General features: G+C 41.1%; 1 protein-coding gene across 1 annotated transcript in view; it reads right to left on the minus strand.

Annotated features, from left to right (window-relative positions):
• The window catches only part of RGS6 (regulator of G protein signaling 6), a 186,112-nt gene that overhangs the window by 45,578 nt on the left and 117,538 nt on the right, over positions 1-22,996 (minus strand). The window contains 2 exon segments of the mRNA XM_085548946.1: positions 1,035-1,085; positions 22,879-22,978. Coding sequence (XP_085405072.1) covers positions 1,035-1,085; positions 22,879-22,978 — 151 coding nt within the window.

The raw sequence follows: 22,996 nt of genomic DNA on the forward strand, positions 1-22,996 counted from the left end.
TGTGGATGCCTCCTCCCTGGAGGCTTTCAAGGCCAGGCTGGATGGGGCTTTGTGTAACCTGGTCTAGAGAGAGATGTCCCTGTTTCTAGCAGGGGGGTTGGAACTACATGACCTTAAAGACCCCTTCCAACCCAAACCATTCTATGAGTCTATGATTCGCACAGATTTTCAACTGATGTCAACTGTCCAAAGTTGCATCTACTGTCTCAGACTTGCAAAATACACATTAGATTATCACACATGCCCAGGCAGATAATAAATCCGTTGTCTGCAGCTGAAATTCAGGTTTGGACTTGACTGGACTCATGAGAAGAGATGTGTGTAGAAAATTGCCCTGGGTGAGTCAATGTTGCCTCTACTCCTGTTTTCACATAGTGATAGCAGAAGCAGACTGCAAAGTGAAATGTTGATTTGTTCTTTTAATATATATTTTTTCTTCTTTCCATTTAGCAAAAGAAACTTCTGGCCCTGTACAAGGCCTTCCCCCCCCAATGGTTTTCAACCATGTAAAAGGTGATTTTGGTTTCTGTGAAGTGTGAACTATTTGGACTGTGCCCAAACACCGATCACAGTTTATGGCTCATTATCCATTTATCTAGCTGCCATGATAGATCACCATCTGATCCCATACTGATATCTGCATCACCCTTGGCCACCGTGTCCTGTCAGTTGTGGCTACCCTTCTCCACACCAGGGAGTCCTGTCACTGCCTTCACCCATTTGATCACGCATCTACCAACTTCCTTTCTGGGTCTGGGAACAGCCTTAGAATACATCAGGCTTTTTTAGGTAGCAACAATTTCACAGACACGCTAGGACTCCTACAAAGTGCTTTCTGTGCACTGTAGTTATACGATATTAGACTTAATTACATTGCTGATTCTTATCTGCTTTCTTCCTTCCCACCGAATGCTTAAATCAACCTTGTTGTTCTACTGCTTTACACTCTGCAGTGAAGTATTACATACTCTCTTATGGCACACACACAATAACAGCTGGAATGTCTGTTAATTCCCAGCTATGCTTCCCCTTACCTTGATCCTCAATGCTGAGGTTCTTCATAAGCCACTGTACAATATCAGCACCTGCAAAATAAAATAAATCAATAAATGGGAAAAAAGAAGTCACTGAACACTGAGACCAAGAAGTTTTTGAGAGTCCTAGAGGAAGATAACATTGAAATGAAATACAAAAGAACTTAGATGCTTTTTTCTCTTTTTTTTTTTTTCCATTTTCTTTTTTATCTCTCCTGAGATTTCAAACTGTTTTTGATTTCTGTATCACACTGTAATCATATACTCATTGATAGGTACTAAGCCCAAGTGCCATAGGAGACTTCCTACACTCTAAGTCAACTGCTACACTAATAGTTTCATGTAACTTGTTCTTTCTCTCACCTCAGCATACAAGGAGTTCTGTTTCTGAAAGCACTATCCAGCAAGGAGATGAAGGACCATTTAGTGGCATGTGGCATCTTTAATGTCATGGCAATCGTAAGATATGTGGAACTGAGTTATCAGCAAAAAAAAAAAAAAAAAAAAAAAAAAAAGAGAGGTAAAAGTCTAGTTTGTGTCAAAGACAAGCAGCATCTTGCAGAAGAGAGTGTGCCTAATGATCCCTTCTTTGTACTCTGGTACTCAGGAACTCAATTGACACAAAGCCTGTCATACAACAGAACCCCAATAAAATACATTTCAACTAATTTACAGCCTTACAAATTTCAGAGTCCTAGCTGACTACTGCTTTAGCCCGTTTCTGCACACCCTGCATTAGTTACATGTACTTATACAATCAACAGCAAGAAACTGGCAATCTCTTCACTGAAGTTACTGTTTAACAGTAGAATACATAGACTCTCACCCATAAAATGTGGCACTTCATTCTGTAGTGCAATAAGCCACATTTTTAGTGAGTACTGATTTGCCCATGGACAACATTCTGTGCATTCAATACATGGGATGTTTCTTGGGATTTTACTGGCAGATGCAATGATAGCTAAAAATAAAAACATATAGGAAAACATTTGGAGTCTGTAACTGTTGTTTTGACATGCTTGTTAATAAAACTTTCAATTTTATAAATGTAGGTGCTGCCTTCTGCAAAACAAAAACAGCCAAAGGTACAACAAACATTTGGGGTTAGAAAATCATTCCAAGATGACTGAAATCGAAGCCTTTTATATTATTAGAAACAAAACGAAACATCAGAATTTGCTGTCTTGACACAAGGTAAGCCAGAATTATTCTTGGTTAGTTTTGGTGCTTTTTTTCTGTTCATATCCCAAACTGAAAGTCCACTGGTTTCCCCGATTTTGGTCTGAGACTACAGGTCTGCGATACTCTCTTAGTCATTTCATTCCCAAATGATGTGACAGCTCATATCTGAACATCTTTTAGAGTAGTTAGTTCACTGTCATGCTCAGGGGAGGTGAAGTGCGCATTCCAATCAATCCCTTTCCAAACACACAGGATAATTAACACAGGATTAACTCTCCATAGAATGATCATATTCTGCTTTTCTTTTGAATTTTAATCAAACATTCAAATAACGCTGAAAGCCATTTCACCAATCTTCTCGCTGTTAAGATTAACAAATAAAGGGTTGACTCAGTCAGAACTACTGTGATCAGTCACTCCGGAATATAAGCAACATTAGAGATCACGGATTTTAATTTGTCTCTTAAAAATATGAAGTCATTCTTGAATGTTGCCAAGAGCCTGGAAGATTTTATAGCTGTTCTCCAGTTGTCCTGAGGCAGACAGATTATCTTTCTGCTGAGTTTGCTGAACCATTATTTATCACCTGCCAAGACTGATTACTCACCCTCGGGACAATGACAAGTCTTTCCTTCCTCTGTTAATTACTGTCATCATTAATAGCCATGTCACTAATTAATATTCAATCATAATGAAAACTCTTCACTGCCATCTCTTACAACACCTTCAACTTTTAGGGTTAACCTCACACTGGCTTTGCTTTTCCTTGTGGCTGATTCCATCCCTGCAACGTAGTTGCGCCTATCTATAAACTCTATATATGTCCCTTCTTAAATAAGAAATTAGACTTATACTTTTAAGGCAATGGAGATGTGACTGTATCCCTCACAAGACCCTCCACTGTCAGATCAAAACATGGATGCTTTATCTATATGTTTTCATAAAAATTTCTTCTTAGGCCTGACTGAGTCTCCCCATAATTTGCCTTCCCAGAAAGATTTCTCTGGCTGATTTTCACATTTCACAAGTGCTTCCAGAGGACACCCAAGGGAAACCCTTGACCATGACACATTTCCACTAAACACTAACAGGGCATTTGAGATCTTCTGAAAACAGATGGTTTTCACAATATGAAGTATTGCTGGTTCTAGGTAGAGGAATGGTTCGCACATCCTCTGTGCTCTTTGCTATGTATTCTGTATTTTCTCAAAATCTGTATGCTTAGTTCAAGGGTAATCAGCAGTCTGAAAACATCTATTGCCTACCCACCTGTTAGGAAATTTATTCTCATTGCTTTAGGCTTTTCTTTGAAGCCGGGGTAGATGAAGTTGCTTAACCCCAAAAGAATAGTTATCACCTTATGCTCAAACAGATTCACAATGACCATTTTTTCCACCTACCTGGTTTTGAGACAGAGTAGCAGTTTTATATTTCCTGCTATTTTCTCCTTTTCCGTTCAGCCTCAGTGATCCCGTAATAGTAGCTAGTGTTCTCAGAAGGCCACTGCCTGTCAACATGACAAACGACTGGCCAGCCATAGAAAAATAAATTAAAAAATACTTCAAGTGGTGTGAGGCCATTGGCAAGATGCACTTAATGAGGTGAGTCACCACCACTGTAATCGATACTTTTCCTACTCGACCTAAATTGTTCTAGCTCTTCCAGAAAACCCAGGGCTTACATAGAAAATGTAGACCCACGCGTAATCAGATTTGCCTGTCTTCTACTGACTATGTGAAACAGCAGAAGAACCCAGCATGATGAACCCTCCTCCAGCAGTTTCTAAAGATCTTTTGCTTGGAATGGGGACTGCCCCTCTAGGAAAGGAACTGTTATGGAAATATTTGTCATATATACACACCTACAGCAACAGAGGTCAGATTTCTTGGGTATTTCCTGGCTTTTTTTTTTTTTTTTTTTTCAATGCTAGTGTAACCCTAATGTTCCCCGGATATATGGGCGGTTTATAAATTATTTTAAAAAATATATTAAAAACATGTGAAATGTTCAGATTCTTCCCATATAACATCTACACACTCCATGACACACTAGATGAGCAAACAAACCACATGCTTCTGGTATCAATCACCTACAGACTCAAGGTCTGGACCATATTTTGATGCAAGGCCAAGCAGGTATTCTTTCTGTCACTTCCTTTTGGAAAATAGATGAGCCCATTTTAACACCAATTTTTCCAAACAATTTGCTCCTGAACACAGATTAATCCTGAAACATTCCTATCAGAAAAGTAAGACTGAAAAAGTTCACGAGCTGTCAAGAAGGCATAGAACAATACCTGCCCAGGTACATGAGCAGCCCTTCAAGCTGCTTCCTACTCTGCCAGTCATGGCAATCACACAAACAAATGTTGTGCTAATTCTTTATTATTGTTTTTTCCTCCCTCTAACAGCACGAGGTCCCTGGTAAGTCTACAGACAAGAAGCTAATTAATTATCCACACTTCCATCACTGGGCTTGCAAAAATAAACGAAGGAGCATCACCCACAGTAAAGGGCAAAACAGTTTCAATACACATTTTCTCAAGGCCTCCAGCATTCCTTGCTGCTATTTTTCTCACACAGAGCCTCCAGTGACTGCCAAAGTAACTTCATCTTTCACAATATTGGAATTTTAAAAAAATAATAAAAAAGAAAGAAACATCCGCCTCTCTTTGTAATATTGTGCCAGAAATACTGGGGAAACACTTTATAGAAGCTGCCTATGATACGCACACAACTATGTACTGATGTAAAAAAGCAATGCTCTGCAGCTGACTCAGAAAATGTGGTAATTGCAGCTCTCCTCCATCAGCATGTGGTAATTGCACCACTCAGTGTCAGCAAGGAGCATCATCAAAGCTACAACAGCTTTGAGCTCCTACCAATAGCAATTTCCCTTTATACTCGCTTTAAGTCTTGTTTTGAATTATTAACAGCTGTTAGCAGCGGGACTGTTACCTGCTTTTGACCAGAGTAGTTAAATTTTTTAAGGGCCCTTTATTTTTGTTCATCTCAACTTTTGAGTGCCTGAATTTACAATTCATTTTTCTTGTAATAAAAAGCTGAAACATGTATTACTTGTGTGAAGCAAGGATGCTGCTTGCTGCACAGTGGCAAAAGCAGCACACAGAACAAAGTTGCACAGGATGATAAAACAGCAACAAGGACAGAAGATGTGTAAATTTAATGGGTTTGGAATCTGCAGATCCTCTGCATTTTCCTGACAAGTGTGGATCACAGCGCTGAGGCTGATGTGCTATTCCAACCACTTCATCATCTTTTCTCTGCCCCTTTACTGCTATCTGCAGAAAGCTATACTGCATGCTTGCCCACTTACAACAACTATATATTTCAGACAGGAGTCCCAGGATAATATTCCAGCCATAGGTTTTTGTATGTTGTTTTTGAACTACAGAAGCACACCGTACCTCTGTTGCATGAGTGTCCATGGCTGAGTAAAACAAAATGCTGTGAATCTGAACACAGAATTACCAAAATCCTGTGATAATTTTCAGCTCTGACTCTTGCTTGGCCCTGCCATGAGGTCCTGAAGCAAAAATTAACGGGCTAACCCATCTGGGAATGCAGTCCAGTCAGCTCTCAGGGGTATCAAGGACAGGCTGCTCCCCTCGCAGCACTGCCCACCTGAGAAATGGGCCAGCTTTAGCAGATGTGAATGTGAGCAACACAAGTCACACCAGGCTTTGAGATTTTGAGCTTTAAGCACCCTTCCACCAACAGAGGAACAAAACAAGCATGCTCTAGTAAGCGTTAGTAAGGCCCTGCTTCTGAACCTCTTAATGGACACACACATTAATCCTGGTGGAAGAAGTCAGCCAGCAGGGCTTAACCCACGTCTTCAAATGGAAAAAGTGCAGCACCAGCAGAAGGACTCGTTCCAGCTGACCTGCACTGACATGAGCAGCTCAGCCACGTGCCAACGCCATCTTCTCACCCTGTGTTGGAGCTGCAGCGCTGTGGCAGCATGGGCCCAGGCCTCGCAGCTGGCAGCTCCAGCTCTGCACTGCAGCACTCACTGGCACCCAGACACCCCACGCAGTGCTTGAACCTCAGGAGTGATTCTTAGTGGTGCCCAGCACTCCTGACCCACTCAGTGAGACATGCACCCAGCCCTCCTCTAACAACCACAAAGATGGGTGTGCTGCCTTAAGAACCATTATAAAGGTACACACGAGGCAGAAAAACAGCATTCCTGGTCTCCCAGCAGCAACAGCAATGCACATAACAGTACCAGAAGTTACCTCATTTTACAAATTGCTAAGAACTGTAGCTGCAACTTTACACCTGCACTTCATCACACATTTACAGTTGCTTTTCAGGCTGCTCTGCCTGTACATTCCTGGAGCCGCTGAAGGGTCTGGCTTTGTGCCACGCAGCAGTGCTCAGACACAGCTTCTCGCACTGTCAAAACAGCTCAGCAACAGGACAGCCAAGGAAGCAACTCCAAGTGGTGCTGGAAATGGGGCTTTTGAAGCTTCCCGTGTCAGATCTTGTTGGGGCTGAAATGTTTTTACTGTGACACAACTCATGTGCACAGTCTTTAAATCCAAGGCAATCCCTCCATCATTTCAATCATACGTTAGCATTTTTAATAGCAAATTTTCACCTGATGGGAAGGGGCACCCTTCTGCACTGGTGCTGCAGTTAGCAGGGTCAGTGCTTCAGCAGGATTAAAGCTGCACATAGATTTTGGCCAAGGGTAGCTCCATATGAATTATGATCAATAGCAATTGCTGGCTGTATATTTAGGGCCATGCTAAACAAAGAGACCATAATTCAGCAGGGCTCCTGAAGCCTTGTGCTAAAGGTGTTTGCACTGGCACAGAGCTGGGGCTGGCACCAGCTTCTTCCTGCACCTGAGATACAGGCATTTATCAGGGTGAATTTTGAATTTGTTTAAAACATCTCAGCAAACACCTGTCAGAATTCATACGTAGTTAACTTACAAGTTCAGAATATGTGAGCCATTTGTTCTTTCCTGTGCTTGATGGATTTCATAGGGCTGCATGTAGTAATAGAAGAGGTAAAAGCAACAACCAGCTCCTCTTAAATCCCTACATACCATGACTGCCTTATCGGTCTGGTAAGTCCTCCAAGCTTATTTGATCAAATAGCTGAAAATAAGCAGCATTTTTAAAAGCTGAATGCTGCATTAAACTACTACCATTTGGTTTCAACAACTGAAGCCAGTATCAAAGCTTTGTGTAGCTCAGAACAACACCTGCCTGTATGATTTTCAAAAGGCATTTTCATTTCCATTCTAAGAATGAACCTATCTTGTAGGATATTTACTTATAATTGCTTTTTCTTCCTCTAAGAAGCTCAAGATCAGCATTTTGTTTAACTCCTTTGCAGGTAAGTATGGCTGAGGCTCACACCTTCCTGGTAGCCTCACAGTGGCTCTCAGCGGGCATAGCATAAAGCATCCTCGTGACACTGCAAGCCATCTTCTAGCAGCTTTCATCTCCAAGTAAAACATCAATTCCTTTCTTTGCAAAGCAAAAAAATAAGTGCATACAAACTAAAGCCAGCAATACTGTGTTCCGTGATAACTTGGGAAGCGCTTTCACTCATATGTAACTACTTTAACAACAAAGAAATACTGTAAATACGATCACAATAAGCAAACACACTTCACCTGTGCTCACAGGACTGCCGTTTCAGGTGCTGGTAGCACGGAGCCCCCTGTTCGGCTGCGATGCCTCCAAAATGCCGCCAGGGAGAGCTGTAGGCATAAAAACGGAGCGTCTCCTCCTCCCGAATGCTGCTCGGCACCTGCACTGCAGGCACTGTGCTTACTTCTAGGATGGAACTGGTTTGGAAGGTAATGATAGCCAGCAGAGAAAGGGGTGGAAGGCGCAAGCACCTTCTCCCTGCCTGGGTCAGACAGGGGCGAAAGGGGACAAGGTTTCTGCTGAAGTCACTTGCAGGGTCACAGAGAAGCAAGAAGAAAGGTCCCAACGAATCACCCATCAGACTTACAACCTGACAGCCAAATACAACAGGTTGCAAGTGAAAATAAGCATGGAAAGGCAGAGTGAGGAAAGGCCTCGCTCGTCTTGTGTTTACTTTTCACTGTCACCCCAAGAGCACGCATTTGTGAGGAAAGCACTCCACTGCGCGATGCTCCTGCTGCTGCGGGATGAGTCACCGCGTCGCACCGACAGCCCAGGCAAGGTAGCAGCACAGCGGGCACTGCTGCCATCGCCGTGTTTATTCACTTCTGCTGCACCACGGACAGCTTATGGCACAGTGCTTGTCACCTCCCACTGCTGCCAGGACACCGACCTGTCCCTGGAGTGAGGGTAGGTATGTGCAGGAACATCTGTTAGTCTCAAGGGCCTTTTCCGAATGCATTTATTCACTTCTATTTTACTGGGGAATACAGGAAAATCTGCACTTTTGAGATCCACAGAAGCAAAATCAGGTGAAAACCTGTATGCAAAAGAAGGACTTGGGGCTGACGTTACAGAAATCAGTGGCTTTGTCTTGTTATTTCCATACAATCTCTCCTCAGGCGCCCAGATCAGAGAGTACCTGGCTGGCTGCTCATTGTCTCCACTAATGAATTTCTTCCTAAGAAGAACAAGAACTAAATATAAAATCACGACACATGCTAGCAAAAGCAGCCACACCATTAATGGGGCTTAATTACTTCATTAGAAATAAAATGATGTAAAAAAGTTGATCTACAGCAATAGCAAATAGATGTGTTTTTTATCATCTTATTTTCATCCTTTTTGCAAGGATTATCATTGACTATCAGTAATGAATACAAATTTATTATATTAATTTATATAGATATCCAACCCCAACATGCTTATAATGTATAATCTAAACTCAGCTGGCTTACATTTTTTTTTTCCCCCACTGAGATCTCTTCAATTTTATCATCTGCTCATTAAATGCACATTTTTGCCTTAAATCTATTTTGGAGTAATTGAATGTATTATGGTGGTTTAGATTGCTCTCTTTTACGAAGCTAAATCATTGGATATCTATATGCTGTCTGTAACAAGCATTCTAAAGTAATAATTCTTAAAGCAAAAAAACACACCTCCCTGCTTACTTCTCCTTTTCTTCTCCAAAGCTGTTTATGCCCCTTTTTCTCCACGAATACATGGGCATTTCTGTCTGATTACTGCTGGGCCATGGCAGCCTAATAACCACTCATGCCTTTGAGAATTTCCCCCAATTTTCCAATAGGAAAACCTGGCTCACTTTTCTCCAATTATACTTTCATAGGCAATTGCACATTAAAAAAAACAACAAACAAACCCCACACACAAACACATTTCAGTACATATACGGTAAAATAAAGAGCAATATAACTCACAGCAGCCTTGTAGCAGTGCAGAGCTTTGTTCTAAAATAAACAATGATATATCAAAATTCTTATTTAAGGCTAAGTGGAAAACATAAAGTGTAAAACTTTTTGTGACTTAAGCACATCCCGGAGACGAAGAGAGAAAACTGGGATGACTAAGAGAGGCAAACAAGGTAAGTACAGCAGAATGGGTCAAGCGTGTCCAGGTAAGATTGGGGTGAGGTAGGGAAAACCACTTAAATTACAGGAAAAGATGAAGTCTTTGTGTATATCACACTAGGGGTGAGATATCCTTACAGCTGGTCATAAGCAGCACAGGTTCCTCCTGCAAGGAGAATCTGGTTTATAGTACTAGAAGAACCCCAGATAGGACACCAGGTTCTCAGCCAGCCTTTCCACCTTCAGTGAAGTAGCTGAGAAGTTTACTTGACCATCACTTACTATAAGAGTTAGGTTAGAAGCAAAGGACTACTTAAATACCTGCATGTTTACCTGTATGTTCTTTTAGTTAAACACAAAAATCCAGCTGAATGAGATTACATCTTTGTATATGTTACCTATACTAAGATGTACACGTGTACATTGACAGGATTTTATGTATACTATAACGTAGAATGTTCCAAAAATAATAACCTGCGAGATATATGGCCAGATAAATTACTGGTGGGCACTGTTTGACTCAAAATAGGCATTCTTACTGTGTCCCTTAAGCACAGTTTTTGCACTTCTTAGCTAACATGTTCCACATTAGTTAAGAGACTTACCTCAGAACATCTTTTGTATGCATATTTCTCATTAGGTAAGACAATTCCCATCAGAATCTGCAGGTTACAAGGAAGAAGGAGGGACTGGACACAGCTGAGAAGAATGTAACTTTATCTTCTGTCCCTCCTAGCATCTCTACAGAGAGCTTGCAAAGGTATTTTCATCACAATGACTCCAAGGGTAGCCACATGAAGGTTGTGTAGAGAAGCCTGCCTTCATCTGAAGCAACCCTTTTAAAAAAAGCACCTGTTTTAGAAAACTAGGCTCCCAATAGCAGCAGAGGTCCTGCAGTCCCTCTGTCTTGTAGCTGTCCTACAGAAACTCACCTCAGAACAGAGCGCTTGTTCCCTAAACACACACAGTGCAGCTCCTGTGGAGACTCCAAAGCCAGCTCAGCAAGCTCTCCCAAAATATAGTATCGCACATCATCATCACTACTGCGGTCCTACGTGGCAGATATATTTATTTGTAGGCAGTAGGTTGTATATTCTTCTGTGCCTCCATAACATGCCATGAAACTGCTGCCTTCAACTCCAAAAATTTAATAATAAAATAATTATTTTTTTTTTTTGACAAGATAAAATATATCTGCCATCCATGTTAACATGCAAGTTTGTATAAGTTTTCATTAGAGCTAGGACACTGGAACTGAATAACATCTCAAGAGGCAAGACTTGCAATGCAATATGAAAAAATCACAATGAATGAGACACTGTGCTTATGCTCTCTCCCTCAGCAAGGTGAGGCAGAATCAGGCTTGGAGCCTCACTCATGCTGATCAGTCACTACCAACCAGTGAAGTGACACAGCTGAAGAGCAGATGCTGCTTTACTTTAATTTAGTAAAGCCGGCAAGGTGGCTGAACAGTCCAATGTAGACATGATGCAAAATGACTGCAGGTTTTACTTTTCACTGCAGGAAATATATTAATGTCTCTCTGTTATCATCTCCTGCTATGTGCCCACTCCCTCCCCCTTCTACAGTAACTTCCAGGTCCATATTAATGACCACTGCTACTCTGAGGTAGCCTGAAGTGAAAATACATCCTGACAGGCGACCATAACAATCAAGATGTGATGGCATTTCAATCTCTCCTCCTCAACCCCCCACGCTCCTGTTCCTATGTACTCTCCTGCCACATACATCTGCTCTGATCCCTGAGAGACATGGACAGTTTTTATATGCCTACATTCTTCCACATCACTAGGACTGAATTTGCTACAAGTGTCCTCTAACAAGCCCAGAGGTCACATCCTGCAGTAGGTTCTGATTAACAGGTACTGCTTCCCACAGCCCCCTGTTTACACAGCTGGCATCAACAACCTTTCTAAGAACAAGATTAACGCTAATCACAGACCTACTTTGGTGAATCGGTTAAAGGCAATGCACAAACTGGAGAAGGCAGCTCGAAGCTACCCTGCACATTTGCTGCCTTTTATCTCAGATCTATTCTTCCTTATTCCATCTAGCCCATGTAGATGTGGTAACAGAGACAGTGACTACCTACATTTGGATGGCTGTGAGGAGTACATCCTTGCAGCTGCACTGAATAAAGAGACAGCCTTGTATATAAGTCTCCACGTTCACCTACATTACAGCCTGCTTCTCTAACACCAAGACACTTCCTCCATTCTTCACCTCTCATGTGAATGGTTATAATAAAACCTCAAAAGTGTGCTGATAACCAGCAAAGTTTAGCAATGACCAGAGACAGAAAGACCCTCTGTAAGACTACAGATAACCAGAAAACTGTTTTTAGGGAATCTCTTTTGGCAAGCATGGGCCATAACAGCAAACCCTACTTTAATGACAGGCATCAGGGACAAAGAAACCTTCAGTCTGACACAGCACACTGAAAATTTTTTAGTCTACTGCTTTGCAACCTGACACAACTTTTCCAGATCTCATGCTATTTGCTATTACAGTGTTGGTAATTTTTTGATTCATGTAACATAGGTCTCCATTTCAGAAAATGCTCCATGACCTGAGACCGTTTTGAAGAAAACTCAAGCAATTCACCTTTGAATCTATCCAAACTGGAAACAAATCCTTTGCTGAAGAGAAGTAATGAGGGGGAATTTAATCCTGACATTTCTGGATTAAACAGTTGAAAGGCAAAGACTAGAGGAATCGATGGCACGAGAGACAGCTGTTTTCAGAGCTGCGGTAAATTGACAGAGTCTAGACGTTATGAATGAGAGCTTGTCACAGCAGAGGTGGGAATCCAAATTTTAATGATTCAATTACGGAATGCCGTGGCTGGTGGAAAACGTGGAGCTATTTCTGTCCCCTTGTCCCTGCAACTGCCCTCATACCGCTGTGGGCGTAATTACATAAGACAAGCAATCCTTTAATGGAAGGTGGAATTATTTAAGGAAAACAGCTGGCAAATTTAGAACCAAGTAGGAGCAGAGAAACGTCAGTGCTGAACTGAGAGCGTGTCAAACATGACCCAGATACCTAATTAGAAGTCATACTCAAATCTAACTTGTACAGGGCTCAAGAAAGAGGCTGACTGAAGACAGTACAGAGTGCAAGAGGCGCGTTCTTATGCTTCACTGCCCTGCTTATACCAGGTACCATCCTGATCACTCCACTCTTCCACAGCTTTAACTTCACAGTGTTAACAGGTTTACCAGAAAAGTGGCAGGAGAGAAGAACCATGCAAAATACCTCACCTGTGAGCTCACAGGGAGAGACTGAGCAGTTAGAGGGCAGATCAAGGAAGTGGGGGCTGCAGCTCCATGCCTGTCCCCCAGCCCTCCCTGAGCACCTGGTTAACTCAGGCTAAGTGCAAGGGGCAAGCTGAACCTTTGCTGTCAGTCACAGGAACACCTTCTGTCTTAAGCACTCCTGCTCGATGGGACATCTCCTTTCCAGAGGGCACCTCAAGAAAGAGAGGGAATGTGGAAGAATTTGCAAAACTCAAATGTGACTCCCTCTTGAGTTTATTTATTATGTTAACACAGAACAAGCTTCTGTAGCTGAGTTCCAGCCCACCAAAGGGATTAATAGTATAAGGAAATGTACCACATTAATTAAGAGTAGCTCCATGATAGCTCACTATAATCAGGCAAAATATTGTGTTCTATTAAGAACAGCAGTTCTTAAAACTCAGCACTTTGCAAAAGGAAAGCTTGGGCTTTGCTTCTTTTAATTTTTCTGTTATGTTGTTCTCTATAGGGGCAGGGAAATAAGTAATTTTGCAATTTTAAGTAAAAGTACTCAAATGTAGAGGGATATACTCAGGAGCATGTCTGCTCAACCGATCCTGTACAAAATCAAGTGAACTCACAGAGATCCTCAGTGAAAGAATGAGATGGAACAGCTCATATATGTTAATAGGAAAGAACAGTCTTCTAAGGACTGTGATGTAGCAATGTGCTCCTGAAGGACTACCACAAGCCCTCAGCCTGCATGTGGCCTCCATTCCTCTTCTACTGCTCTCTACCAGGTCTGCTTCTCCCAGGAACAGGTCCTGCACTTACTGGTCAAGGACACACAACAAGACTTGTGAGTGCCTTCACATCCACATTATTTATTGCTGAACATAACTGCCATGTCTAAACTGATCACTGTCAGCTCCCAGTAGGCACAGCACAGTGCCTGGATATACCACCAAGCTGTTGTAGCAAAGTGAGTTTTTAGAACTGACAAGTTCATTTTGAAATTATTATTCTTATCATTTAAATGTTCATGTTGTTATCTTTTTTCATTTCATAGGCATATCACTTTCATGTACACCTTAGAGCACACCAAGAAAGCAAGCTACTGGTTTGTATCAAGCAGCTGATACTCTTTAGATGTCTAAAATCAACACTTCTTACCCAAAGGGAAGAATCCATAATATAATATCCATATAGCAATTGTGTAAATTATGAATAAACGATACTAGCAAAACTAGAAACATTTAAAATATTCAGTTTTGACTGTGTGTTTTTTTTTTCTACTTCTCATTAATATGCCATCGGCCAATTTATTATTTCCAGCAACCACAGTCTTGAATAGACTAGCAATTGAAATTACAATAGAATACAATAAATCTTTTTTTTCTCTATGATCTCTATTACAGTTCCCTCATCTGTCACAGTGGCTCAGATAGGAGCGCATTAAATAAATCAGTAGATATATAGCAGATGCCTTATTTATGAAATAGGTGGTTTTCAGCCAATCTAGTCATGAAATTTACTGAATACTTAGGGCAAAGGTAAATCATTAAAAAAATAAATCAGAAGTTATTCAAGTGGATTCACAAATGATTTTGGCATTACCCAGCAAAAAAATAAAAAAAAAATAATAATAAAAAAAAATCAATATCCTTAGTTAAATAAATCAGCAAATAAATGGTGAGCAGGGAAAGCAACTCTATCTGCAATAAAAATAGGACCACTAACAGCATTTCTATGCAATGCAACACACACACACAAAACAAACCACCAGGAAAATGTGACCATAAAACAAAATCTCCCATTGCTACAGACAGACATTACTTTAAGAGTCCATGTTACACTATGTTTTAAACGCCATAATTAGCATCTCATGTCAGCAAACTTCTCCAAGTTTCTTGCCTGTTTTATACTAATTTCTGGGCAAGATTTAACACAGCACCTTTTCAATCATATAACTGAAGTAGCTTCATGGAAATAATTCCTATTGTACGAGTGACATCGTAATGGAGTAGAATCCTAAGATTCTCTTCTTGCAAAGCAAGCAGCCATCAAACAGGAATTAACTGAACGAGGACCTAATTGCTTAGTTCTATTTCTCTGCAGGACCAAAATATAATTTTCTTCTCTGCATGTGGTAGTGAATCATACATCAAAAATATCCAAGCTCATCAATTCACACCACACTCAAAACAAATCCATTGGAAGCCAGCATGCAATCTGAGAGATTTATTCACACAAGGAAAAAAATGTTAAAGTAATTGTGTAAAGGTGTAAGAGGGAAAAAAATAAGGTTGGTTACTTATAGTGACGGACATGTGAAGAGACCGAAAGCTTTAATTTTTCCTTTTTTTTTCTTTTTTCTTTTTTAATTTGCTATTTATGTTGGGAATTTTAAAAGCCATATTGTAGAATCATTAAGGTTGGAAAAGACATCAAAGATCATGTGGTTCAACCATCCATCTACCATCAATATTGCCCACTAAACCATATCTATAAGTATCATATCTACACTGTTCTTGAACACCTTGAGGGACAGTAACTCAATCACCTCCCTGGGCAGCCTGTTCCAGTGCTCAACCACTCTTTCTGAGTAGAAATTCTTCTGAATATCCAACCTGAACCTCCCCTGGCACAACCTGAGGCTGTTACCTCTTGTCCTGTTGCTATTACCTGGAAAAAAAAGGCCAGCCCCCACCTTACTGCAGCCTCCTTTCAGGTGGTTGTAGACAGCAACAAGGTCTCCCCTGAGCCTCCTCTTCTCCAAACTGAACAATCCCAGTTCCCTCAGCAGCTCTCAGTAAGGCTGGTACTCCAGACCCTTCACAGCTTCAATGTCCTTCTCTGGACATGCTCCAGGGCCTCAGTGCCTTTCTCCTGGAGAGGGACCCAAAACTGAACACAGTAATTGAGATGTGCAACATTCCCAGGTGCTATGCATTGCAAATAAGAAACAGACCAAATTGCTCTGTGTTCTAGAGCAGACAGAAAAAAAAACCCAACAAGTAACTTGTCAACAATTCAGGGTCTCTGCACAAACCTGGTAACAGTTTCTCCACACTAGCACTCCTAAACCCTTCAGCTGTGACATCCAGACACAAGTGGTCAAAGACTTGCAGCTCCGCAGACAGCTCAGCAGGCATGCAGCTCCTCAGGCCCAGTGGGAGCAAAGATGCTCTGCTGGGTATATTCAGAAACCCATAGGAGTGTTAGATGAAATAAAGAAACAAAGCGGGAGGTGTGAAAAAAGATATTTCACCACATAATTCCCAGGTTGCCATGAGTTGAAGACAGGAGAGGTTAAGCACTGCAGACAAAGAGCAGCCTGCCCAACACTTGCACACAAAAATCAAAGCCATGTGGTACTCAGAATTATTCTCTAATCTTTTGCTGCACCATCCACATCTGAAAACAAACTTTGTGTAATAATGCTGTGTTTCTGAAGATAGCAAAATTAATGTAAAAATGCATTAATCATTCATTCCTATGAATTCCTACAAGCATTGAAGTATTGTTGACTTTTCTTTTCAATGCTTTATTCATTACCCACGATATTCCATCAGCTAAATGCCACATTTCAGAATAAAACTGCAGTCAGGAACAAAAACACTCTTAACATGTAATATTTTTGTTATTGTGGCTGAATTACCAATTCATCTAAATACTGGAGTTCAGTAAGTAACCTAGCATCAACTCTATCTCAACCTGCTCCAGCCTTTAGTCTCTACTGAAAGGCTTCACTGAAGACAATTCCCCCCAAAATATTAACCATTTTTAATAGATCTGCTTTGTTTCAGGCTCATAACTTCCACGCGATGCCTTCAAGCCTGCTGATGTTTCTGCTCATATTCCACATGGCGATTTTTCATTGTATTTTTATTTGCCACAAGAATATCCACAGTATGATTATTTAGTCTTCTGTTCTGTCTATCATACCTAAATCTCCCTGTGGAGACAAAGAACCCTGACAAGAAGGGAGACCTGGCTGAGACACACACGAGTGGCATCAGGAGCCCGCTCTGAAAGCAGTCCAGTCCTTCCTCTCAAAACTCAGAGCAGTTGTGGAGTCACACATACTGCAGTTCTTTGAGCTGAGCTTGTGCTGCACAGGCAGGGAGGACCACTACCACCATACTCAAGATGTCCCATCTCAGCTACATTCGAGCTGGGAAAGCACTACACACAGAGAGTGGTTTGTGATAATGGGGTGAGGCTACATGAACTGAAGTGAAGCTTGGCTGCAGCAGAGGGCAGTAATACACAAATGCTGGCACTCTGCATAGCACAAATAACACAGAAGCTTATCCTTAGTTAATTCTAGCATCCAGCGCATGCACTCAGGTTTATATTTTTATGTAAAATCATATGCTTCTTGTGAGTATGTCAGCATACACATGCACACTGCGTGGTCTCATGCAGATGCTGACATCTTGAATGTTCACTTTTAAGAATATTAATGCTGGTTGCTTTCTCTCATTTCTTTGACAGTCATATCTTATTCAATTAGTCTGCTCTCTCCCTTATCTTCTCAAAGTTAAATCCTTTAAAATTTTGCTTCACAAGGCACTGACTTACATCTTAACAATAAGCAAATTATTATGACACTTTAGAGAACAGATTTCAATCTTTTCCTCCCCAACTCCTCTCCTCCTTTGAAAGGCAGAGAGCCAGATGCTCTTGAAGAGGAAAATGGAAGGAGGAGGGAGCTGCAGATGAATACAGCATAACTCTTCAGCTCCTTAACTGGGTTAATTTGTCTCCTGGCATGGGAATACAGAGCTTATGAGAAAGCTACAAACAAAATCGCAGCGCACATGCTTCTCATGTAGTAGCCGATGTGTCTAAAGCCATGCAATTCACAGCAGCTTTGAAATACTAGATTAAAAGGTATAACAATGTTCTTATTGAGGGAAGGATGGATTACATTTCCTTTGGGTGCAATTTGAAGAATAGATATATAAGAGAAGAAAATGTAAGTTGCAAAGAAGCAGCTCAGCCTTCGCGTGAATTAGTTTAAATGCAACCTGCTCAGAGCGATTATTTTCTAGTGAGAAACAAATGGAGTTATACACTCAACCAGTGTTTCCTTCCTCCCTCACCAGGCAGCCTCATAGTTACAGAATGCCATATCATTTATGTGCATGTGTGCGTATATTACAACTAAAATCCTATGGTTGGGTGATATAGGTTTCTCAACAGACACCCCTGGGGAAACCAAGCCCATTTGTAGTCAACTTTGGAGCCATTTGGTCACAGTGAAAGCAGTTTCTGTGAAGAACCGAGGCAGGCTCTATCTCTAAAACAAAAGCATTAAGAAAATGAACATTGCAGCAAAGCACACAGCTTGGCAGCCAGCTCACTGGGCCTTGCTAGGTGATGGGTGCTGCTGCTTGTTGGCATTTTCAGTCCTGTTGTCACTCCCCTCACTACCAACCTTTTTCTTTGTACAGTCCATCTGAACCAGGAGCTTTCAAAACCCTGAAAAAGAGGAACCTGCTCTTTACTTTTGCACCTCTAGCTGCCACATCTGGATGTGAGATGCATTTGAGTTCCCCTGAAGGAAAAATGCTACAAATACCACCAGACTGGCTCCTGAGGAGCTCACCTCACAACATGAAATCCACCATACCTTAGCTGCCCTGAACCATGGGGGAACACTATCAATAATAAACCCTTTTCCAACACAATGGGATTTACTTGCTCCAGCCAAATGCATTTTCTTTGAGGAGTTGGCATTCTGACGTGTTCTGGGACAACTCTATGTGCATTTGCCAAGATGCATGCTGGCTTCTTCAGACAGAGACACATGGCAGTTTAAACTTGGTATATATCATGAGTCTTGAGAAATGGCAGGCCATCTGGCTGTATTCAGTAATATTGGCACTTACTGCTCAGAGAGGTCTGGAACTTGGTATAAAAGACATGGCAGGTCAAGAATGAAATACACTGGCAGAACTGGGTGCATGAAATTTGTATGGCAATTACCCCAACCCAGCACAGCCAGATACCATCTATCAGTGTTTCAAGACGCACAGCGATCTATGAGATCACAGCAAAGACACAAGCAAGCACTGGGGGTAAGGGTTAGGAGCAGTGCATGAGCGGGGTGACAGCAAGAGTACTGCTGCTAGAAGAAGTTATCTCTCCTGTGGGGTCAGAACTGCTCGAAGCAGATGGGTTATGGGTCAGGATGAATGATCTATACTTCTTGAGATGGGGGCAGAATGGTAAAAGACAGCACATCTCTGTTGCACTATCACAGCAAAGATGCTGGAACACAGGATCAGATGGGGATATGTGGTTGGGGAAGAAGGGAAGATAAGAAAGCACTAAGGAGGTTTTTTACACTGGATAAAGGTCAGCTGTTGCAGGTTAGCATTGGCTTTTCTAACTTTTATCATCAGTATTGTAAAGGGCTAAGTCTGAATCAGTGGGAGAAGAAAGTACAGGTGTGTACACTGACCAAAGAGAAGGCTAGCTTTAAGATCTGGAAGCATGGACATCAGAAAGAGGAGCAGGCCACTTTTGTAGTTGGATACTATAATGAGATGATTCTTTTATCAGTCTAGGACAATAGAGAATTGCTGATCCACTTACAGAAACAAATCATTACTGAGGAAATGGTTTTCTCATTAAAAGAGAAATGCAAACATCTTTCTATTGCAGCGACTGTCATTGTGGACATTGGCTGATGTATGGGTCACAGCCCTCCTCAATCCTTGTCTTTAGTCAGTTTTTCCTTCTGTTTGTCCATTGTGTCAGCATTGTACTCTAAAATTACCAGAGAATCTGCTGAATGTGTGCACACAGATGCTACATTGCCTGGTTACACCTTACTTTCATTTTCTGCAGCTTGCCCATGAAAGTGAAGACTAAACTACGATAATGGTGTGATACATCCTCCTTTGGCTGACCTACTTTGAGGCAAAAGCCAAGGAAGAGGATACACAAATCTATTTCTAATGCAGATTAAAACTTGCCTTTGGCACAGCATCCACATGTAGACTCATCACACATTCAAAAAAAGCTTTTTCATCCTTTTCCCAGGCTCCTGTTGTCTAGAGAGAACCATTAATGATAATTCCCTGATGTTCTTTTTCCTTATGTTACAGGACTCTTCATTCATAACTCAAGCATCCAGACATGAAAGCAAAACAGAGATGAGTGGTTCCTTCCCTGGGATTCAAACTTTAAATCAAACACCCACTTTTCTGTACTATAAACAGAGCTGCATGTTTAGAGCAGCAAGGCAGAGTTGTAACGATGTTCTGTTTTTCTTTAAGATTTTACATTTCTTCTGTGAGAAGATGTATTATAATACAAGTGTCAAGCAAAAATAAAGCACTGTTAATAACAGTAACTGAAAACCTGCCAAGGAAATGATATCTTAACATCACTTCTATTTTTCAGCTAGAAGACAAGTATGCAAGAATGCCAGAGTCTAGAAATTAAGTCCTTCCTAAGGAGACAGCTGTAAAGATACGTCCAAAGCTTTTTGAAATTATCTCGTGTTCATGAAATTGAAGAAATCAGAAAAGCACTAATTTTGAGTAGACTATTATCAGAATAATTCAGGTTGCGAGGATTCACAAGAGGCTTGTCCAACCTCCACTCAAAGCAAGGCTAAATGCCAAGTTAGGCCAGACTGCTCAGTTCAGCTGTGCTCAGGGATTCCTGAATAGCTCCAAAACACGCTGGTTGTACAGCCTCTCTCCTGGCTACTGCCTGGCTGCTCTAATCACAGAGAGCTTTCTTCCTATATCTAGTTAGAACTTCTATTCATGCAGCTTGTGTGCACTGTCTTTTGTACTTCCACTACATGTCCCTGACATTATTTTCTCAATAAGTTCACATTCACTTTAGCTTTGCCTCCTTCAGACTGAACAAAAACCAGCTTCTTCTCAGATGTGTTCTTGCCTCCTCTCACACATCAAGCTCCACAGCTCTTTGGCCATTTATTATGAACACCAAAAACATATACAAGTAGGTGTATGCAGCTGAAGGGAGAAATATGAAATGGAGAGAAGACTTTGGGCTGTTCACCGATCCATTATTTAACCATACTTTTCAAACTTGGAGGCCTCATGCAGTGCTTAGCTCAACACAGTGTAACTGTCATCAAATCACCTGAAGGGAGTGCTGCTGAGCTTATTCTGCTCCAAATCTGAGAGTTTGTTGAGAGCTTTAGAGGGAGGCTTTGTTCTTGTTTTCATCTTTCTACTATTCCCCATGATGTTGAGAACAGCCACTTCAGGGTGATGCAGCTGCCTTTTCAGAGGAACAGAGTGCAAGGTGGCACCTTCCATCCTGCCAGGGAGCTGCCAACCTCGGTGCTACTTAAGGATAATCAGTTTAAAGATGACAACTTGATGACTAGATCAACCGCTTAATCAATGCTTTGAATATTAACAGGAATATCCGAAACCAATTACACTTGAGTAAATCTCAGGACATCCAGCTTGTATATTGTAGACTAAGTATCACAGTTTTCACATCTCATTCTAGATTCATGCTTATTTCACACAATAATCCTGCAACTGCCAGAGACTTTGAATCAACATTCTGGAATCAATTCCAAACAGAAGAGCTTGTTGCTCAATAAGAAGGGATTAACTGGATCGAGCCTTATTTAAATAAAAACTTCAGTTTTCACATTCCCTGCCTATCCGCAGATTTACATTCCCTTCCTGTAGCTTAAGTCAGACATTATTTTCCTGACACAAGGATATTAAACCACACTCCTGAATGAATCCTCACAACCTCAAATTCTGCTCAATCCAACATTTTTCACAGTAAGGATATTTCTGAAGTGCTTTAGCTCAGCTATGCTCCACTGCAGGGAACCGTATTTGCAGCGACTTGATACCAGTTGTATTACCAGTATTCCTGTTGACTAGAAATATTATCCTATTATTTTACAACAGTATAAAGTCTCCAAGAGCAAGAAGCATCCAACTGAACTGCCAGTTTTTTTCCCAGTTATCAGCGCACTGTCCATATGCAGTAATACACTTCTGCATTTTCAGTGATTATTTCAACCTTACAGGAGTGAAGATGTCACTGCAGCAGCCACAGAGCATGAAGTTCTTCACTTTTTCAGTAAACAGAATTGAAACTTCCCTAAACAGATCAACCAGTGTGTGTATCTGATAAAGAAAATCTGCAGGACTACAAAAGTTATGTATGCTTTACAACATGAAGGAGATCGTGAGTGATAAATGTAGTTGTAGGTGGGGTCAGATACTGGACAACAGTCTAGTGATGTAGAAGGGAAATGGCACTTCTGTGTCACTGTAATGAGTACTACCACAGCGTTGTCAAAAGCGCACACCAGAAACACAACTACAGTCCCTCCAAGCAGTTTAAATCACATCACCCTGAATAAATGTATAAAATAAGTTCGTTGTTGTACCAGCAACTATTCTGTCTGGAAATCTGGGTAGGAACACTTTTGTACTGACAATCAGTTCCTGCACTATTCACACATTTGCATATTCTTAATAAAAAGATATAGGTGCACAAAACATATTTCTCATATTTCTACAAAAAAGTCCAAAGAAAAGTATTTGGGTATAAGGGAATCTTCATTCTTTCCTGATTTCTTCCCTAAAATCTTCCTACTTCCATGATGTGGACAGACTGTGTGACAGGCACTGAAGCACGTAACATACTTTTAAATATAACTCACCATAAAGAAATAGAAATATTGGCTTACTTAAACAGTTAATCAATCTTGGTTCAGTACTTCACCTTTAACAACAAAGTGCAAACATTAAGCAGAGATGTGCAATTTTTTTCTTACATTCCTTCTTTTTGCATCTATGTTGGCCTACAGCCAGCTAGCACCAGCTCACCCTCTATTCTGTTGTAACCAGGGTCCTTACCGGTGACGACACTGGGGATTTTAGACAGAAAGCTCTTGACAGTTCGGATGGGAACTCCACCAGTTTTGTCATCCTGCATTCTTGTAATGATGTCTTCAATCTGTCAAAAGGAAGAAAA

Source organism: Coturnix japonica, chromosome 5, assembly GCF_054131305.1.
Source record: "Coturnix japonica strain WE chromosome 5, WE-NBRP24, whole genome shotgun sequence".
Taxonomy (NCBI): Eukaryota; Metazoa; Chordata; class Aves; order Galliformes; family Phasianidae; genus Coturnix; species Coturnix japonica.